This window comes from Ptychodera flava, chromosome 11 (genome assembly GCF_041260155.1).
Source record: "Ptychodera flava strain L36383 chromosome 11, AS_Pfla_20210202, whole genome shotgun sequence".
Lineage (NCBI taxonomy): Eukaryota > Metazoa > Hemichordata > Enteropneusta > Ptychoderidae > Ptychodera > Ptychodera flava.
In genome coordinates, this window is record NC_091938.1 from 43363921 (window position 1) to 43386615 (window position 22695).

Genomic DNA, 22695 nt, shown 5'->3' on the forward strand with positions numbered 1-22695 from the left:
TCTGGTTTTTACCATGTTACATTTTACATGTAAAATGAGTACGTGACCGTGACCCGACATTTGATTTTTGTCCCAGGGCCCAGTGCAGTGATAGTGGATGCACATCGACTTGCTCAAATCATGAATCGCAGACTGTAACAGAGTAACTGATTTTCCTTTAGAGTTTATGTTGTGATGAAAGAAATAGACTAAATTTTAACAATGCGACTAAGGGACCGTCTCAGATTGTCGCAGAAGTTCAAGACACGAAATTTCTTCGTTTAGGGACTGGACACAAATTACAGGGGGGGGTGGGCCGGTGTTTTTTGGGGTGGGTCGCCATTTTTCGCGCAAGCATTTTTGAAGGGTCATAAAATTTTGTGCAAGCCTATGGGGGAGGGTCACCTTTTTTCATGCATCAAAGCTGAAATTGCATGTGCACGTTATGGAATACTGAAAAAAAAGAAAAAATACCTCCTGGCACTTTTATTTTCTGCCATTACCATTTTCGGCGCGCCCTTCGGGCGCAAATTTCAGGTATAATAAACAATGTATTGATGATCCAAGCAGCCACATTGATTTAAGTTGTCATGATTTCTACTTATTCAACACTATTGTGCATAACTGTCCCTATGACTCTTTCAATAACAATTTGGGAGATTACTTATTTGACATCATTCTCCCATTGACAATACATTGGGTATAGGTCGGTGTCAAACGTTCATGTCGCTGTATGTACATTTTTTAATATTTTGAGGACATTGACAGAATACAAACTGTTCAGAATAGTGCATAGTGTCATCAATAACAACTGGAAGCTTCAGGTCGAACAACTTTTGAATAACAATTTAGGATCAGATAACCTATGAGTTATTTGAAGTTTCCTCATAGCCTACAATGTATAGTGAATCAACATTTTGGTGAAATTCCAAAATCAAATTTCTTGCACAACCATTGACTTGAAACCACTCTAGTCTAATCATGAATATTAATACTAATAATTAGGTGTACATAAATGCACAGGTTTACCAAGTTTTGTATTGGAAAAAATTATTCATAGTTTCATCATAGACTGCCATGTATAGTGAATGGACATTTCAGTGAAATTCCAAAATCAAATTTCTTGCACACCCATTGTCTTGAAACTACTCTAGTCTAATCATGAACATTAATACCAATAATCAAGTGTACATAAATGCACAGATTTTCCTATTTTTGTATTGGAAAAAATTATTCATAGTTTAATCATAGACTGCCATGTATAGTAAATCGACATTTAAGTGATATGCCAAAATCAAATTTCTTGCACAACCATTGACTTGAAACCACTCTAGTCTAATCATGAATATTAATACTAATAATTAGGTGTACATAAATGCACAGGTTTACCAAGTTTTGTATTGGAAAAAATTATTCATAGTTTCATCATAGACTGCCATGTATAGTGAATGGACATTTCAGTGAAATTCCAAAATCAAATTTCTTGCACACCCATTGACTTGAAACTACTCTAGTCTAATCATGAACATTAATACCAATAATCAAGTGTACATAAATGCACAGATTTTCCTATTTTTGTATTGGAAAAAAATTATTCATAGTTTCATCATAGACTGCCATGTATAGTAAATCGACATTTAAGTGATATGCCAAAATCAAATTTCTTGCACAACCATTGACTTGAAACCACTCTAGTCTAATCATGAATATTAATACTAATAATTAGGTGTACATAAATGCACAGGTTTACCAAGTTTTGTATTGGAAAAAAATTATTCATAGTTTCTTCATAGACTACAATGTATAATGGATCCACATTTCACTAAGCGAAATTCCAAAAACAAAGTTATTGTACGCAGATGCATGTGTTACCACCCTCTTCTAATCAAGCACAATTATGTCAATTATTCAGGGTCATATATACACAAATAGTGCATATTTTTAATTCTGAAAATTTTTTTTTACAGTTTTGTCATAGACTCCCATGTATAGTGGATCAACATTTTATGCGAAATTCCAAAACAAAGTTATTGTACACAGATGCACATTTTACCACCCTCTTCTAATCAAGCACAATTATGTCAATTATTCAGGGTCCATATATGCACAAATAGTGCAAATTTTTAATTCTGAAAATCTTTTGACAGTTTTGTCATAGACTCCCATGTATAGTTTTGTCATAGACTCCCATGTATAGTGAATCAACATTTTGACAGAAATTCCAAAATCAAATATCTTGTTCACATGTGCACTTGTAAACAACCCATGCTAATCAAGTATATCTATATCAGTTATTAAACATCTGTATATGAACAGATATAGCTAGTTTTATACTGAAAATACACGTTCGTAGTTTTCTTATAGTCTGACTACATGTATAGTGAATCAACATTATCGATAAAATCTAAAAATTACATTTTTTGTACAGGCATGCCCTTTTTACCTGCCACTTCAAGCAAAGTACATTTACATGAATATCACACATATGATTTGATATTTTTTGGACAACGCGTTATATCGGCCACATTTTGCCTTCCTTTCGGGAGGGCGACTTAAAAAGTATAGCAAGTCAGAAGGGGGTCTTTAACACATCGCGGGTTGTTTTAGGGGGTATTGAGTAACAGGGGAGGGTCACTTATTTTCATGCACGGATAAGGGGGAGGTCACTAAATTTTGTGCATGAACTTTTGAAGGGTCACTATTTTTTACGCAGCGGTTTTTTTCGAAAACACCGGCCCACCCCCCCCTGTAATTTATGTCCAGTCCCTTAAATCAAACCCCTCCCCCCCCTCCCCCTAAAGGAAACTTCAAAAGTGCGAAATGTTCATGTCTGCCTGAGAGTACAATGTTGCATTTTGCTATAGCTACTAAAGACATATTCCCCTTGCCACATTACAAGATTTGAGTACTAACAGGGCATTTTACCGCATAAAAGTTTCATTTTATTTTACTTTCCCTTTTTGCATCTCTTGTGCTGTTCTTTGTCTTTGTGAACACGCAATTTGTACTTGGTAGGGGCGGTAAATAAGCAAAAAACTTTGACAAGAGGGCCCAGGCATGTTCAATCATATTAAAACGACTATGACAAGGTGCATAACAAGTGAGAATAAAGACATCTAGTGCTTAGAGCAGACGCTTATAAATAGCACATTTTTAAGGAAATGATACTTTTTGTCTTTGTATAATTTGATGAATGAAATGTTTAGGATCCAATGTTCCTATTCGGTAAATTGTGTTTGGGGCACAAACGAAAGGGAAACAGTTACAAATTTCGTGGCACGAGTGTGCAGTTTTTCTTTAATTTAAAATAAACACACAAAAACTTGTGATCACAAAATAAAAGTGCGAAAGTGAAGTTCACTAATTGAATGGAGGTCAAACCCCCTCCCCCCCTAAACGAAAAAATTTCGCTTTTTGAACTTCTGCGACAATCTGAGACGGTCCCTAAGGTTCAAAGGTCAATTTTAGCAATTTTTTTTATTTCAAATTTCGAACCCCTGACACGTTGCCTTTCTTTTCGCGAAAAGTGTTGGGTCACATCGTACCGGGAAATTCCTGAAATATTACTAAAATGGAAAACCATCAGCTACAGCGCGTGTCATTTTCCTTTTGTCTTAACAGTCGTGACTCACTGAGACGATATCTTTGATAAACATGCAGAGACTGCGTAAATATTCCCATTGTTAGGCGCATGCGCAGTCTTCAACACAACAGTGAGCGTTAGTACAGCATGTACAGTGTGTATGGCAAAATGGCTGACCTCCACCAGACAAACGCCGGCGCTTGTGGTCACCCTTACCATCGAAAATGCAAGCGAGGGACACAAAAGGGAATCAGTAAAAAGATGGACACTTGCGCGAAGGTTGACTTAAAACAGTCGGACGTTGGCTCGTACTACAGCATCAATCAGGAACTCAGTGAAGAGTCTGATTCGGCTGACGAAGACGTGCCTCGTTCTAAACAGAAGTAAGTTTGACTGAAGGTAATGCAAACAGCGACGAGATGCTCTGGGTGTTTGACGTTAAGACTCTGAATGCAGGCATGAAGTCCTTGTCGCTGTGTAAAGGCTGTTCGGTCGGCTTCTTGTCGCTCCCAGAAGTTTCCACACACGGCTGGGGCAGTCAATTTACGGTGACGTGTTCTAACACTGAAAGTCCTGACCGTAAGCATAAAACACAATTGGTTTTCCTGACGTCTCAGAAAACCGGCCAGTATTTCCAAATAAACAGGAAGATGGTGTTGGGACTTAGGGCGATAGGTAGAGGCAGACGGGCGGCGAAGAAATTTAGTTCATTTCTCGGGCTCCCGCCATCTTTGTCGTGCAACCCATCCAAAGGGCAAGTCATCGTTTTGGCAAACAAAAGTGAGGAAGTCACCAAAGAACACATGAAGCAAGCTGTAGCGGAAGTCAGACAGGTGGTGCTAGAGCAGGATCCTGATCATGGCCGTACAGTTGATTTTACATTGTTGGTCGAGGGGTCATGGATGTCAAGGAGTTTCTCTTCACTTTATGGATTTGTTAGCGTTATTTCAATTGATACAGGTGGGTTTATTTCTTAAGAAGTACTAAAATCATGATCAGTCGTATTCTGAAAGGAACATTGTGTATTTGTGTTTTTAGCTCCCATTTGCCATACATATATGGCAATTGGGAGGTTATATGATTGAAAAAAGTCTGTATGTGAGATGTCTGTCTGTATGTATGTATGTATGTAAGTATGTATGTATGTATGTATGTATGTATGGATGTCTGTCCGTCCAATGCAAAAACTCCAAAACTGCTGCACATATAAAGCTGATTTTTGGTGTAGTGATGCCATATATGGTGTAGATGTGCTGTTGTTAAAATGAACTTGTTAGTCTCATGTATATGCAAATGAGGTAGAAAAAAGGGCGAAAATGGTCAAAAATCAATAACTCAGGAACTGCTCTTCTGATCATTGTCATATTTGGTTTTTACATACCTTGGGCCCAACTCATTCAAACACATAGATTTGGTGTCAATGTTGGCTGCTTTCTATTTTTAATGAATATTTTTCTCTATTTTTTTGCCATTTTAGTAAAAAATTGTTTCCTCTGAAACCAATGGTCTGTTCGCTTTAAAATTTGGTTTTCAGGTTTCTTGTGATGACCCAAAATAAGATTCATCAAAATTATGGCAAAATTTGCATATTTGCATTTTTGGGCAATTTTTGCCATTTTTGGTCAAAAAAATCTTCTTTGAAACTGTGTATGCCATTACTTTCTAATTGGGTGTGCAGGTTCCTAGGAGTGACCTGAAGATGACTGGGTGAACTTAAGGCGAAAGTTGCAAATTTGTACTTTTTGCCATGCTTTCAAATTTGGTACACAGGTGAAATGTAGTAGGTCATTCATTTAAAGTCAAGTACTGCCAGTGTGAATAAGCAGATTATGATTGTGCTGTTCCAGGCTGAGGTGCTATTTATAGGAATGATGCAATGTTAGACAGTAATTGATATTTAACTGCATTTGACTTACATTGTATGTAACTCTTGTACTGTATAAACCCTATCAATTCACCCAGAAAAAAATAATTAATATGATTTTTAGTCCCCACTGACACCGTCCAGGGGAACTTATAGGTTTGGTCATGTCCATGCGTGCATGCGTGCGTCTGTGCGTGCGTCCGTCCGTTCACGCAGATATCTCAGAGATGCAGGGAGCGATTTCATTCAAACTTGGTACAAGGATTACTTCATATGTCATAGATATGCAAGTCGATTTGTTTTGTGATACGATCCAATATGGCTGCCAGGCGGCCATTTTATTACGATTTTTTCATGTACAGAGCTATAACTCAAACATGTTGCAACCAATTTTATTCAAAGTTGGTACAAGGACATTGACCAATGTCATATATAGATATGCACGTCGATTTGTTTTGTAATACGATCCAATATGGCCGCCAGGCGGCCATTTTATTACAATTTTTTCATGTACAGAGCCATAACTCAGACATGTTTCAACCGATTTTATTCAGAGTTGCTACAAGAACATTGACCAATGTCATAGATATGCACGTCATTTTGTTTTGTGAAACAATCCAATATGGCTGCCATGGGGCCATTTTGCTACGATTTTTTCATGTACAGAGCCATAACTCAGACATGTTTCAACCAATTTTATTCAAAGTTGGTACAAGGACATTGACCAATGTCATAGATATGCATGTCGATTTGTTTTGTGATACGATCCAATATGGCTGCCAGGTGGCCATTTTATTTCAATTTTTTCATGTACAGAGCCAATGACTCAGGCATATCTCAACGGATTTTATTCAAAGTTGGTACAAGGACATTGACCTATGTCATACATATATACGTTGATTGTTTTGTGATACGATCCAATATGGCTGCTAGGCAGCCATTTTATTACGATGTGTTCATGTACAGAGCCATAATACTCAGACATGTATCAAGCGAATTTATTCAAAGTTGGTACAAGGAGATTGACTAATGTCATACATATCCATGTCCATTTGTTATGTGATAGGATCCAATATGGCTGCCATGTGGCCATTTTGTTACGATTTTTTCATGTACAGAACCATAATACTCAGGCATATCTCAACTGATTTTATTCAAAGTTGGGCATTAACCTATATGTCATACATATGTAGGTCAATTTGTTTCATGATATGATCCAATATGGCTGCATATATGGCAGCCATTTTGTTACAATTTTTTCATGTCCTCAGCCAAAACTTGGGCATGTCTCAACTGATTTTATTCACCAATTTTATTCAAACTTAGTACAAGGACATTGACCTATGTCATGCATATGCACATTGATTTGTTTTGTGATACAATCCAATATGGCCGCCTTGTGGCCATTTTTTTTCCTGATTTTTTCATGTCGGGAACCATAACTCAGACATGTATCAAGCAAATTTATTCAAAGTTGGTACAAGGACATTGATTTATTTCTACATATGTATGTAGATTGGTTTCACGAGATGGTCCAATATGGCCACATGGTAGCAATTTTGTTATGGTTGTTTCATGTTGAGAGCCATAACTCTGGCAAGTCTCAACTGATCTTATCCAAAGTTGGTACATGAACATTGACGTATGTCATACATATACGTGTTGATTTTTTAAACAGTAAGATCAAATATTGCTGCATGGCAGTGATTTTGTGACAATTTTCTAATGTACAGAGTCATAACTCAGACAAATTTCCACAAGTATCATTCAAAGTTGGTACAAGGACATCGACCTATATACATATGCTCGTCAATTTGTTTCACGTCATGTAGCAGTAACATGTCAATTATTGAAGGCTGATATGTCAAGAAATACTGCATCAAATTTATGAAACTTTAGACAGATGTTAAGCTCACATTGCTTTAACATTGAAAAAGACATTTATCAGTGTCATTTTAATTAATTTGTAATGCATAAGTAATGAACTTTCCTAATTAGGGTGATATAGCCACAAATTAATACAATGTCAAATTTGATGAAACTCAATACAGATGTTGATCTCAAAGTGTTGTAAATACTGCATCAAACTTTATGAAATATGGTACCAGTGATAATCTGTTAAGTGTTAGGATTGTATGCAAAACTTTTTGCAACATCCTGTTGATTAATTCCTAGTTGACTCATTTTATGAACTTTAGGATGGTGGCCTACATTGGTTTTATGTTTTCATCACCATAGAACTCATTCTTGGCCATTGAGCGCCATCTGTATCAAAGTATTTTTATCACAAACCTAATTAATGAAGAAGACTCTATCCTCTCTGAGGACATGTAATCAAAGTACCCATTAACAAGTGGGGACTGTGTCATCAACGATGACTTGTAAATAATGGAGTTAATTAGGAAATCAACGAAGCCAAAATAATTTTAGTGTAGAATTAATAAAAAGTTCAACATTTTTGACAGTTCATAGTGAAATGTTTACCATTTTGGATGATTAAAACATGTAAAGGCAACTTTCCTGAATCCCAACTTTGACATATTCAGTACCGTCATGTATTGTTCTCTGTATGTTATCAAAAAGAAATTGCTCATAATAGTTTGTCATGATAGGTTGGCAAGAGAGAGATAAAGAGAGATAGAGAAAGTTCCGAATTCCAGTTGTGGTCAACTTTATGAAGATTAAATAAAATTACATTTTGAGGAAAAAAATAGAGTGGTCAATTAAAAGAGTGATCAAAGTAATAGGGTTTTTATGGTAAAGCTGGGCTATAAGATTCCTCATGTACTATTTATAGCAATTATGAAATCTGTGTAAACAGTGCAATGAAAGTGTTACATGATTCCTTATAATGCTTTTGATGACCTTGAACTTCTTAAGTTGCAAGCAGTTGTCTCTTCAGTGTGCTTTCTCTGAGTACGTACAGTTCAACAGAATTTACTTGCAATCTTAATTTGAGAGTTCAAATGTGCTTGGTTAATAGGATGAAACAGGTATGTAGGAGTATCTCAAACCATACACTCCGAGTTCCAAACCGAGTCGGACTTGCAAGTCCGAGGACTCGGACTTGCATACTCCGAGTAAAACTGCTTACTCGGACTTGTATACTCCGAGTGCATGGCCTACTCGGACTTGTATACTCCAAGTACATGGCCTACTCGGACTTGAATACGCCGATAGTGGGGTACGTGTTCCTATAAATGCATATTTTTCCATATCGGTCAAGAAACGATCTGTCGAAAAAAGGTACTTTATTACTCACGGAGTTTACGGCTAGCGCGGATCGATATGTCGAAAATCTGCTCTTTTGAAAAAAAGAATTTCATTTTCACTATGTCTTGTAATCTGTTGCGCAATGTATATTTAACCATGGTCCCTCCACAAGGAGCGACTGTGATTTTACCCTCAGAAGAAAGCTGCTGCCACAGCCAGCAGCGAAGTTTTTTGAAAGATGACTTAGACGTAACATTTACAGTAAAGTCAATAAACTTCAGGCAAGTCCAGCCAGTTACTCAGTTTGAGCGAAATCAATGCATGACATCACAGGTCAAGTCAGGTCATTGTTTACGACCAAGTGGTCACTCGCACTGGGTTCATACCAAACATGAGCGTACTGTGCTCATTTTATTTTGAAAATTATTAGTTTAATATTTTATCAAGACATAAATATGCCTAAAATGCTTGGACAAATCTATCATGGCCTCGCAACGCCAGCAAACCAAGGCCATGACGTCACAGGTCAACATGTCATTCGATAATGGCATCCGTGTTCTATTCTCTGTAATTCGCCGCGATGCATTGCGGTGATCATGAAACGTTGTTGTGACCAATTCAAGTCATGTATCAAATCAGGATCTGATCCGGTAATGAAACGAAAAGACAAGACAAACTAATAATTTGCATGACGGTAGCTACACTCGACAACGACAATGATCGACTTGAGCGTGTTGTACAAGATGGTATTTTACACAGATCAGAGATCAGAGAGATTGCGTTAACAACTCTTTTCTCTGAGCGACTGAAAGTACATGTACTGTATACGCTGTTTGCAAATTTTTATCACAAGATCGAATATTTCCTCTGTTTTTCCATCATTGTTTTTCTATTAGCAAGTGTAAGTCGGCGTATTAAACTCCGAGTAGGCTATGCACTCAGAGTATACAAGTCCGAGTAAGCAGTCTTACTCGGAGTACCGGTATGCATGTCCGAGTACTCGGACTTGTAAGTCCGACTCGGTTTTTGAACTCGGAGTATGCTGTTGAAGGCACTCTTACATACCTCGATGAAAATACTGATAAAGATAACAAGCTGAAGATTCTTTATAACCTGACAGATATGCTGGGGTTTTTGTTACATAATCTTGATAAGCAAGGCATGTTTACTTTAATTAGAATGTAATAAACTCTTGTTTATATTATTATGAGCAGTAGTGCCAGGTATCAAGTTGAACAAGCTGATATTGATAGGTTAGGCGGCTGTTGGAGGTTAAAAGCTGTAAAAATAAATGTATGTATGTATGCATGTCTGTCTGTCTGTCTGTCTGTCTGTATGTGTATGTATGTATGTATGTATGTATGTATGTTAGTATACGTGCGGATGTATGTCCATCCACATTTAAAACTCCTAAACCGCAGCACCTACCATCTTAGTATTTGGTGGACAGGTGCACCCAGGGGCGAAGATGTGAATTTGTTTAAATGAATATGCCAAAGTCAAAAATATGCAAATGTGGAAGGAAAAAAAGGAAAAATCATGCAAATTGCTAAAACTCTGTAACCACTGACCAGATTTGGTTGAAACTTGGTATGCAGGCTCTTTATAGTGACTTTAGTTACATTTCTTCAAATTGTGGTGAAATGTTGAAAGTTGTATTTTTGGGGCGATTTTCCCTTTTTTGGTCAAAAAATCATATTTTCTGAAAGCACTCATCCTGTTGCCTTGAAAACTTGTATGTATTATCCCAGGGTTTGCCTTTGTCAAATTCGATCAAATTGTGGTGAAATTTTCATACTTGTATTGTTGGGGCAATTTTTCCCATTTTTCGTCAAAAACTCATTTTCTCCCAAAGTATTTGTTTGATTGCTTTAAAACATGGTAGTCTTGATCCTAGGGTTGTTTTCTATCAGATACGTAAAAGTCATTATGAGATGGAGCATTTCATATTGCTGGGGTATAAGATTAATTTGGACTTACAATGGACTTTTCTTTGTAATCAACCTGTAAGAATGCAATGTCATGTGTGTACTAATACTTAGTATTTCTGTAAAATGGGAGCACAGTGTCATTGACACTATTTTTATATTATTGGCACCAACTGTATTATATATTATATTATTATTAGTAATACTTTTGTCATTGTTTTTGTTTTTTAAAAATAGTTTTCCTTCTCTATCTCTAAGAAATATTTTTGGCATTTTTTCTTAGGTAAAGTGTTGGACAGGCATGTTAATTCCATGTATTCCCATGAATGCCAGAAAATGGAGGATGAGCCTAGAGACTTCAGGTTTATGGAGCACTGGTTCCTTGAGCATGAACCAAAGTGCAAAATAAACCATGATGGATCTGCAAAGTCCATGGAAGAGGCGGGAGCAGTGGTATTATTCGAGTGGTCAAGAGGAAAGAACAACCTGATGTATCATTATCATTGTGATATATAGATCCATCAAAACTAGTGAGGTGTAATGTCATATCATTTATATACCATTTTTATATCAAAAGTTAGAACTGGTGTTACTGACTATATTTCACAAGATGTCAGATTTTAAATCGTATGATAATCATTGTAATACACAAAAGAAGACAAGCATATACACTTCAAAGAATCAGATCTGGTGACACTTTTGAAATAGCAAGAATAATGTTGGTGACAATTTTTTTAACCCCAGGTATAACATAATGGCTGTGTCAGTATTTGATTATCACTTTATTGTACCGAAGAAATATCAAATGCTGTGTTTGCTCTTCATGTATTTGAAGATTAATCATTGCTCAGAGCATCAAACGATATTTTCCACATTCTCTGTAAACCTGAGGAGATTATTTGACAACAATTTGCATAAAATTTACATCATCATATTCGTTTCTGATGCAACCGTGAAGTTTTCAAGACAAGTCAATCCTTAATTTTCAATTGCCTTTCTTTTTATATCAGGAGGCAAGCTGGAAGATGGTAAAAGCTTGACTGGCCAACACAGATTAACCAACCAAATGATTAATGTGTTTCAAGTGTTTTATGCTATTGCCCTAATAAACAATAAAGGTGAGAGCAAATGATATTGTCATCTGTATATCTACTGAAACAACAAACTCTATTGTGGCTGTGGTGGTGCAAAAGTAACATTTTACTCATTCATCACATTTACTCTTAGTTACCTGTAAATTTGGCTTTTTCTTTAAGAAATTTTTCAATGTTTCACTGGTTCAGAAGTGTTATGTTGTTTGTTGTCAATGTGCTGGTCAAGTGACTTGGTGTAGTACAATATCCTGACAACCAGAATCTGCAGGTGCATGAATTCATCAAAATTACCCCTCGCCACTTAAATTCTAAAAAAGCTTAGTAGTTCTAGTAAATTGTTATTGAAAAGAGCCTTGAGTTGTTAACTGAAAATTTGCTGAGTGCAGCACAGGCTATACTATAGTTATAGTGTTGTTGTCGGCTAACAGTAGATGCATGCTGTTCATGAACATGCAATCTGCAGTTCTGTGAGTGAATGTGATGTACAGCATCATGAAAGGCTAGTACATTTGATTTATCATGAATTTTTTTGCTTTGTTTTTCAGGTAATGTGCACGAGATGAGTAAACAAACCAAAGCAACAGTCCTCCACTACTTTAACACCCATGACGAGCCGCATCATGAGTATTGTCCTCAGGGAACAGATAGCTGGTGTAAGTGGCAGAAGGACAAAGTCTCAGGAAAGAAGACATGCAAGCCTCTGCTACATCCACTTGCACCAGCTGTTGTTAAAGCTGTTCAGCCAGTCATTGAAAAGTTGGCCGACGAAAAGCTGCTTAAGGGGCTGAAGAATGGCTGCACCCAAAACCAAAATGAGTCTCTGCATCATGTACTTTGGAACGTCATTCCGAAGGACCAGAACCATGGTGTCGATGATGTTGTACTTGGTGCCAACATTGCTGTGTCCTGTTATTTACCATATTGGGAACAGACTTGTGCAGCACAAGCCAGCTAAACATAAATTCTATGATGACATCAATGTGGTACGGTCCCGACCACATGCAAGTTAGGTTTACAAGCCGACAGCCGTGATAAAGAAAAGATGGAAGGAAAAAAAAGGAAGCGCCTGCAAAAGCTTGATAAGTTTCAGTATGCAGAGGGACATACCTATGAATCAGGTGGTTTTGACTGCTCAGCTGTGAGGAAACTGATCAGGCGGTAAACAAAGTGTTATAAACTGATGAAAGGACATAAAAGATCTGAATACTTGTAAGCACCAACATAGCAGCTCAGTTGAAATCTGTTTTGTGAAACAACCTCCCATTGGCAGCAAAACAATTTTGCCCATCATTACACATGTCGATCAAATAAACGCTTTGTATGTCATAAACTCTTTTTCAGAACTCATAGAGAACAAGCTGCTTTAACTTTTAAGAATGTTTTGTAAAATATTAAATGGTATTGATTATGCCAATTAAGACAATGCAATATTCATATGTACTTAAATTGTAAATTCTTTATTTCAAATTAGAATAAGCATGGTTGTCTTCGCGAAACAAAAAGCATTGCATGAATGTGGAAAGTTACAAAAGTCTTACAATGTTATTTAAAAATGCCAGCTATGTAAATAATATACAACATGTAAATACAGTAAACTTCTTTTTTGCTGAATAAAAATAGTCGTCCTGTAATATTATTTCAAGGTAAAAAAGTATCCTGTAGCCGATTTGGAAAGTTTTAGTCTTCTACAGTGATATTGTAGGTGTTATTGATTCCACGAATTGTTCCATTGAAACTTGGAAACTGTCCTGAAAAAAGACACATAAAACAAATGCATCATAAACTAAATGTGCTAACTGTTTTATACATTGATGTGTTATCTGAAAGGAAGAAATATAGGTGGGATACTATCATAGACATTTAGTTTCACAATTCTCAAATTGGAAATATGCATCAAGCTATTTCATTTCATCATTGCGGCACTGCAACCAAAGACGTTTCGTCTTTCTGTTTTGATTTTTTTTCAAACCATTTAGTACCATTAAAGTCATTTTATAAGACGCATCTGCATTATAAGTCGCACCCTCCTGTGTCAGTAAGCTTTAAGGTAAGTAGTTTTAAAACAGCTCAATGAGTTACTAGATCTTTTGCCGCGTCTGCGGCTATTTCTATCCATATACTTGTGTCACAGATTTGAAAATAATATGAAGTTTTTTCTTACTGTCTCTTACCATGTTCTCACAAAGATTAAAGCAGGTACATGAATGTTAGTTTTGACACTATACTTTGTAGCTCTGCTGTCAGCGACACAGAGCTTATCAAATAGGTTGATTTTCCGTCGTTGTATGTTGTCCGTCGTCTGTCATCGTCAGTCCTCCGTCAACAATTAATTGCCTTCTCCTCTGAAACCGCAACTCCGATTGCTTTGAAATTTTATATGCAGTTCACTTGGGGTGACTTCACTTAAGTTTGTTAAAATCGTGGTGAAATTTGCATATTTGTATTTTTGGCGCATTTTTCGCTGTTTTTGGTTAAAAAATCTTCTCTGAAACCGCTTGTCCAATTGCTTTGAAATTTGATATGCTGTCTATTTAGGGTGACTTCTGTTAGATTTGTTTAAATCATGGTGAAATTTGCATATTTGTATTTTTAAGGCAATTTTTGTCGTTTTTGGTGAAAAAAATCTTTAAAAATCTTCTTCTTCAAAACTACCAGTCAGATAGCTTTGATATTTGGTACATAGGTCTCTAGGGATGATCTATTTCAGATTTGTTCAAATTGTGTAGAAATATGCAAATTTGTGTTTTTAAGGCAATTTTTGCCATTTTTGGTCAAATAATGTGTCACTCAAAAAGTACTGGTCTGATAGCTTTGAAATTTGGTATACAGGTTTCTACAGATGATCTTAATGATACGTGTTGACAAAATGATGAAATCTGCAATATTTTGTATTTTTGGGGCAATTTTTTCAATTTTTGTCAAAAAATGTGTTTCTTAAAATGTACTGGTCTGATAGCTTTGAAATTCAACATGCAGGTTCCCACATATGAACTAAATGTGATACTTTGAAATTATGATGAAATCTGTAATTTTGTATTTTGGGGGCAATTTTGGCCACTTTTGGTCAAAAACTGTGTATTTCCAAAAGTACTCATCTGATAGCTTTTAAATTTGGTATACAGGTTCCTACAGATGATCTTAATGATATGTATTGACATAATGATGAAATCTGCAATTTTGTTTTTTGGGGGCAATTTTTTCCATTTTTGTCAAAAAACGTGTTTCTTAAAATGTACTGGTCTGATAGTTTTGAAATTCAATATGCAGGTTCCTACATATGAACTAAATGTGATATTTTGAATTTATGATAAAATCTGTAATTTTGTATTTTTGGGTCAATTTTATCCATTTTTGGTCAAAAAGTTTTTTTTTCTGGTTGTACTGTGCAGAAATCATTGTCATAACATCAACATAGAATTTTCCTGCATTGAACAGATAGAAACAACACTTATTGTTGATCTTTGGTATGTACAATTTTACCTTTTTATATTTGCGCGCTTTAAGTAGGTATTGTTAAGTGGTTATGCTAACTTTTAAGTCTGTATAACTGATGCCTACTTAGCTAATTTACATTTTTCGGCTTATACACATGCTTGATAGTATGTACAGACCTAACTGTAGACATAGACAAAAGGAACAAGTCTGTAATGAAACAAGTAGGTATCTGCTACAAAAACAACTTATGTACAGACTTACTTACAGACTTATGGATAACCTAAATAGGTTGGTGAGTTTTATAAGGGTCAAGACACCCTAGCAAGTGATTTTGGAGTTAAATATGGCAGCCTTAAATTGCTGTCAATGGCTATGCTTTACATGAAAATGCATAGAGCTTGATTGTCCTATGTATCTATCTCCTCACATGGCTAGGGGGAACCACCTAATTGCGCTTGCATAACATCCATCGCTCACACAATAACATACAGTGGACTAGCGTTGTTCACAGTATGAGACTTAATGCGTTAATTAACTTTTATAGGGTCACGTCGCAGTGATATAACACATAAATATGGCTAAAGGAGGCAGAAAGAGAGCACAAAAAGGTTTTAAAGTTTTGTCTGAAGCTGGTCACAAGGGAAAACTGCAAAGACGACTCAACCATTTCAAGGAATGCAGAATTACCAATACAGATATCATTCAACTAGCAGTTTCAATATTAACCGCACTGCCGTTGATATGCATTCTAGACTCGAGACAGGAAATTTTTCATTGAAACATGTAGGCCCAATTATATATATAATATATATAATTATAATAAATATGAGATCACATCAAGTATGTTTGGTACCTATTACTCGAGTTTCACGCATACACGCGATCGTCAGATAGGTAGATTTTATTGTGTGAAATTTGCTTCAGGTGCTTACATATAAGTGTCAGGTTGGGTCAAACCATTTGGTGTTGTGTGGTTGGATTGAAATTTGACAAGTAAAATTTGTTTTCGTGTCGGCACTTTGAGACCAACTCGGAACGCTTGTTTAAAAGGCTAGATTTATCTGCATTGATTATGAATAGCTTCTCTGTAAGGCAAAGGTTGCATTTCTTTGACACATTTGAGTAACTACTTGCTTTTGATAGGATTGACCATGATATATTAAATGGTTTGTCCTGAGATTTCAAGTGACAGACATATTTTGACAATTCTGTGCTGTTGGCGTATGCCTTACTTCGAAAAGATTGGACATGATTTGCATAGCGTGTTTTAAATGTGTTGTCAGTTAGACCGATGTAATGTTTCGCCTCATTGGCATCGCTTGTAACAGTAGCTTTATAGATTATGGATTTAGACTGGCAAGCCCCCTGGAGTGGGCAATTGGTCTTGATGGTACGATGACCAGCTAAATTACACACGTGTTGACAAACCGGTAAAGAAAACAAGGAGCAGACAGCGTAGAATTACATGGTACAACCCACCCTACAGTAAGAGTGTGAAAACCAACGTCGGAAAGGAATTCTTCCGTCTCCTTGAGAAACATTTCCCAAAGGATTGTAAATTACATAAAGTTCTTAACAGAAATACACTTAAATTAAGCTACAGCTGCATGCACAACATGGGCAGCATTATAAAATCACACAACAAACGGGTCACCCAGCGCAATGATAGAAAACCCACTGATGTATGTAAGTGCCGCATCAAGACCAATTGCCCACTCCAGGGGGCTTGCCAGTCTAAATCCATAATCTATAAGCTACTGTTACAAGCGATGCCAATGAGGCGAAACATTACATCGTCTAACTGACAACACATTTAAAACACGCTATGCAAATCATGTCCAATCTTTTCGAAGTAAGGCATACGCCACAGCACAGAATTGTCAAAATATGTCTGTCACTTGAAATCTCAGGACAAACCATTTAATATATCATGGTCAATCCTATCAAAAGCAAGTAGTTACTCAAATGTGTCAAAGAAATGCAACCTTTGCCTTACAGAGAAGCTATTCATAATCAATGCAGATAAATCTAGCCTTTTAAACAAGCGTTCCGAGTTGGTCTCAAAGTGCCGACACGAAAACAAATTTTACTTGTCAAATTTCAATCCAACCCACAACACCAAATGGTTTGACGCAACCTGACACTTATATGTAAGCACCTGAAGCAAATTTCACACAATAAAATCTACCTATCTGACGATCGCGTGTATGCGTGAAACTCGAGTAATAGGTACCAAACATACTTGATGTGATCTCATATTTATTGTAATATTGCTCTGCATCCCTGCATCGAGCACTTTACCCCTCTGAGAAGATACAAACAAGTTTTGGTAATATATATAATTATATACATAATTATGCACATATCTAATTTTGATCGAGCCAATAGAGCTAGAGGTCTGAATTTTGGTATATGTAGATAACTTAGCAATGCAAATTTTTTGACAAAATGTCATGTGACATCAATGACCTTTGACCTGAAATATGCATATTTGTCCATAACTCAGTAACCACAAGTGATACACCCTTCATATTTGGTATGATGGGAGACCTTATGATGCCACATATTGTACCTCATTAATTATGTGCATATCTAATTCTGGGCGAGCCAATAGAGCTAGAGGTCTGATTTTTGGTATATAGGGATAACTTAGGAATACAAATTTTTGACAAAATGTCACGTGACCTCAATGACCTTTGACCTGATATATACATATTTGTCCATAACTCAGTAACCACAAGTGGTACACCCTTCATATTTGGTATGATGGGAGACCTTATGATGCCACATACTGTACCTCATTAATTATGCACACATCTAATTCTGGGCAAGCGAATAGAGGTGGAGGTCTGATTTTTGGCATATAGGGATTAATTAGCAATACAATTTTTTTTTTCAAAATGTCACGTGACCTCGATGACCTTTGACCTTGATTATACATATATATGCATAACTCAGTAACCACAAGTTCTATACCCTCCAATTTTGATAGGATATTAGACCTTAAGATGTCACATCTTGTACCTCATTTATTATGGGCATATGTATTTCATGGCTGGCTAATACAGCTAGAGGTCTGATCTTTTTTCCCAATTTAGAACCATAACTTAAAATTAGACATGCCTCATGTGTTTCAAATTGGGAACAAAGACATAGACCTATGTGCCCATAGATCTCAACATATACACTCCGTGATACTTCTTAATGACCACATTTCCCTGCCCAATCAAGACTAATATTCCTGTTACAAGTGGGGACTATGTCATTGTCAATGACTTGTTATTGATTAAGCTACGGTAGAAGATCAAATATTGGTACATAAAGTTGGGCCTGGTGATGTGAAGATCGAGGTACTAAAATCGGAACTAAAATCAAACAGTGGACCTTGTACGTCGCAATCAATACTTAGTTTTGTCCCAATACAAAACCCTGATAACAAAATTTTCAGAGAAATGTAAGCAAAGGAAGATTCATACAACACTGCATGAACTAATTTCTAGAGATTTATATATGACCTCATTAGGTACAAACGGCATTCTGAAGATGCACACATGGTGGTATACTCGACAAGATCCCTCCATGCATTGCCAGTATGGGTCGGAAACATATCAATGGCAGGGTAAAGTCAAATAACGTTGAAAATCTTGCAAGCCAAGAATAAAACTATTGGTTTGAGTGCTCAATAATTTCCATTACTTATTGCATTTTCATGAAACTTTGCGATCCAATCACAGTTTCCACGACCCAGCGTTTTAATGCTGCAGCATAATGCAGGCGCATTTCAGTTCTATTTCATATCACGTGATCATCTGTGCAACCAAATATCATGGCAGGGGTTTCACGGATATGAAAAAACTAGTTTACTTCCCTTAGAAAATTCTTTATGGATTTTTGGCAAGTAATTCTTTGAAGCTCATGTTGTTGAATTTAGAGTGTCTTCACGCGAATACATGTTTGGTAGTGGTCATACAAGACATATGAAGGGGAAGTCTCCCACAGACAAAACAACAGTCGTGACCTTTATGGGCTGACAGAGTGTACACTCAGACTCCCCGGCAAAAGCAAAAACAATGTCTTTCTTGTAAACTTTCTGTGCAGTTTTTCATGTATTCTTACCTCTTGGCCTTTATTTTTTTTCATGAATTTAGGTTTTATCAATATAAAATGCAAAAAATGTCATTATTTTCTCAAATTTGAACTGATTTCCTAGGCTGTCCAAGCACCTTAAATTAATTGCTAATTTGCATACATAATGGATTTATGGTGATAGGTTGAACGTCAGGAAGCACTGCATCAAATTTTATGCAAAATGGTAGAGATGATAATCTGTCAGTGTTATAATAGGTTGCAAAAATGTTTCGCAACATCCTGTCAATTAAGGTGGAGAAGCATGTTGCCAACACAGTTTCAAAGGATTATATTTCACTTCTTAGATGACAAGGACACCTCCTCATTCTACCGGTATGTATTTTCAAAAAGCAGAGAATCTAAAGTTTAGTATGGTAGCAATAGTTTACTGGAAGGATGAAGGGGTGTTGGGGTAAAAACCTCAGTTTTGGTATTAAAGATAAAAATACCGTCAATGACGCTGTACCTTCTCTAATGTGTGGCCAGGTCAGGTAATTGGTTGTTGGCATGGAGTTGTTGGTAAATAGTTGATGATGTAGGGGCATGAGGTGGGATATGGACCCAAAGAACCCAAAAGATGATTAAATACATCAATCAAAAAAATGCTAAGCTACAGTATAAACTGCCTAAAGATAGTTCAATGTGGAAAAAAGTTAAATAATTCAGAAATAAGAATTAATAGTCCAAATTAGTAATGACGCACTTCCTTACTGACCTGAGTGCATGTGAAATACACAACCTGGCATCTGTAAATTAAATGTATACCAAGTGATCATTTTAAGTCACTTTTAACTGTTTTAATGGATTTTCCAAAGAGTCCTGTGGAAATGATGAAAAAGGCCTATCTGGTCTTGTGTTTGTATAACCTCATGGCTGATAATTGTCATAGTATTGAAAAAAATTGAAAGTGAAGAAATTACTGTTTTTAATAGGCATATTTTCCTTGAAATACATGACAGTGTAGAAAATATATGCTAAAAGTGTTTAAGAGTAAATTTCTTTTCAAAAAATAATTTAATCTGTGACCAAAGGATTTTTATTCTTTGAGTTTACAAATTCAAACATTGCAATTTGTTCAATCATCTTGTGCAGTGCAAAATTTATAAAATGACTGAAAAACAAAAAAAAATGGCAGAATTACAGTCTTTGTGATGTAAAATTATGGGTTGACATCACGATAACTGTTGATCTGTATGAAGTACTAATATACTATAATTTAAAAAAGAAAAGTTCATGCAGAAACAGTAACATATATTGTCAGCAATGTAGTGTTAATTTTGACTTTACATCAAAATATGCCTTTGCTGGATACCAAATATATAGGGCGAAATATTAAAATCAGCCATGTTCAGCAAAATCCACACAACAGCTAATTTGATTTGATTTGGTTATGTTGTCCTTGTATGACAGTCAGTACAATATGGAACTTGAACACAACACAGTGAATAAGTATGCTATAAATGAAATGGTGTGGCTGCATCCACATGCAGCAATAGGAGTGCCTTTGTCTCTCACCCCTCATTTCCAACCTGTCCCATCCCTGAAAAAATAGTCTGGTCTTATATTTATAATGTTAATAATTTCTGTATTTGTTAAAATGTGCGCATCTCAAAAACTTTTGATCATAAACATTTTCATTGTTTTTTATAGCTGACCAGTCAGTTAACCTGTTTATTTTGAATATTTGCGCATTTTTCCTCAGTATTTGACATTTTCTGAATACCTTCTTATTCAGTTTGTCATTTTCTAAAAGTTTAAATGCTCCATTGTGTGGTCAAGCTTTCCACAAGCATCAAATGTGGTACTTCATATAGGAAGGTCTGCCTCTAGAGGGCGGGCATCATGAACAGTGTTTGTTGGTTAATTCCTCCACGTAAACCTCTGATTGTACTGTAAACATTGAACATGGCCGACGTCCGATTTTCCTGTCTAAAACTTTCACTCATTTTCGTTCATATGACTCTGAAACTCCAGGAAACGATTGGGAAGAAAGGGTTATCTTGAAATATTGAGGTACTCGCCGATATTTTGCAAAATTAAATGAGAAAAAATGCAAGGAAAATGCCGACAGGCTTACACAATGACAGTTTTCAGACTCGGAGGCATATGATCATCTCTGCAGATTATGCAACAGGCCCAGATCACGTGAGGCCATGAGGGGATATCCACGCAACTCAGTACCAAACACTAGCGCTCACAGAGTGAGCAAACACAAAGTGAGTACCCCTAACGTCAGCTCAGTAGTCTGTAATAGATTGTAGTAAACTAAGAAACCTTGGAGAAAGGCTTAACACTGTGGCTATGCCGCTAAGTCCCTTTTGATTTTTGTCATAGCTCAAAATCGTTCTCCCACACCTCAACCTGAGCCATGACCACCCCCACCAGTTTATGATATGACCCATCACAATGGCATGACGTCAACGGATCTTGACAGACGGAAGTCTTGACAGACGGAAGTCTTGACAGCAGCATACTGGTTTTCAACTCTAATACCTTCTCTGTCTATAAATAGACACGAGAAGGTAAAAATTACTTTAAGTCGGAAACTTGACTCTATTTTCGGAAATATAAGATATCACTGAAAAGAATATGTATATCGTCATTCTAAAATGACATGAGTTGAAAGTGATTAAAAACATGATTAGCAAAATTTAAATTTAAATGCCTCTAATTGAAAATGTAAGCACTTTTATTGCCAAACAAAATAGGTGTTTTGTTTTATAGTATTTAAAGAACATAATGTGAAAATTTGATCCAGCCGAAGCAGAGTTAATTCTTTTGAAACATTGAAGTTGGGAGAAAATAGACTGGGAAATTGGGTGCATAAATTAACACTTCTTTATCACGTTACTTATGACTGCTTTACAAGCTAAAAGGTGAACCAACCAGTATTTTAATCTTGGGTCAACAAGTTAATCAAAATTGAATGAATACTTTAAAATGATTTTGGAGCAAAATATGCTGTGTTTGGTGCAGCGCCCCCTTAAATTGACTGATGTAAAGACATTTGTAATGTGGGGGTGTCAGGCAAGATTGGCTGTACGTTTCCATCACTATGGTATGGTGCAATTCCTGTGGTAGCCTTCTACCAAAGTTTAAGCAGTAATTTCAGTTTATTCCTGTCTTAGCTTCAATTACTACTTAGCTAAGAGTATAATTTTGTTATCTTAATTACTGTCAACTTAGCTTTGCTACTAATTATACCTTAAAATATAACCACATAATTTTTCAAGAGATGCATACATGATTGTCTTTCAACAAACTGTCTTCTGCTTTTTTCTCCATAAACATACAGACAGATATACATGTCCCTTTTCTAACAAACAAGGCCTTAAAAATTCACAATGTGAAAATAGTCTTTCATCTAATTGTGTTGCACATTGACTCCATGGTCTGTCTAATTCACAGTCAGTGGCATTGTTGTTAAATGCCGATAATACTAAGGCTGTCATTATGTCCTGGTGCCATTGG

At 36.2% G+C, this 22695-nt stretch overlaps 2 protein-coding genes across 4 annotated transcripts in view; both read left to right on the forward strand.

The window, feature by feature from the left end:
* Positions 1–22695, forward strand: part of LOC139144565 (kinesin-like protein KIF28P) — a 503294-nt gene that overhangs the window by 233063 nt on the left and 247536 nt on the right. The window lies entirely within an intron of this gene.
* LOC139144570 (uncharacterized) lies at positions 3920–13841 on the forward strand. The gene is made up of 4 exons (XM_070715293.1): positions 3920–4522; positions 10851–11102; positions 11578–11685; positions 12207–13841. The coding sequence occupies exons 1-2, from the start codon at positions 3982–3984 to the stop codon at positions 11081–11083; spliced, it is 774 nt and encodes a 257-aa protein (XP_070571394.1). The 5' UTR covers positions 3920–3981; the 3' UTR covers positions 11084–11102; positions 11578–11685; positions 12207–13841.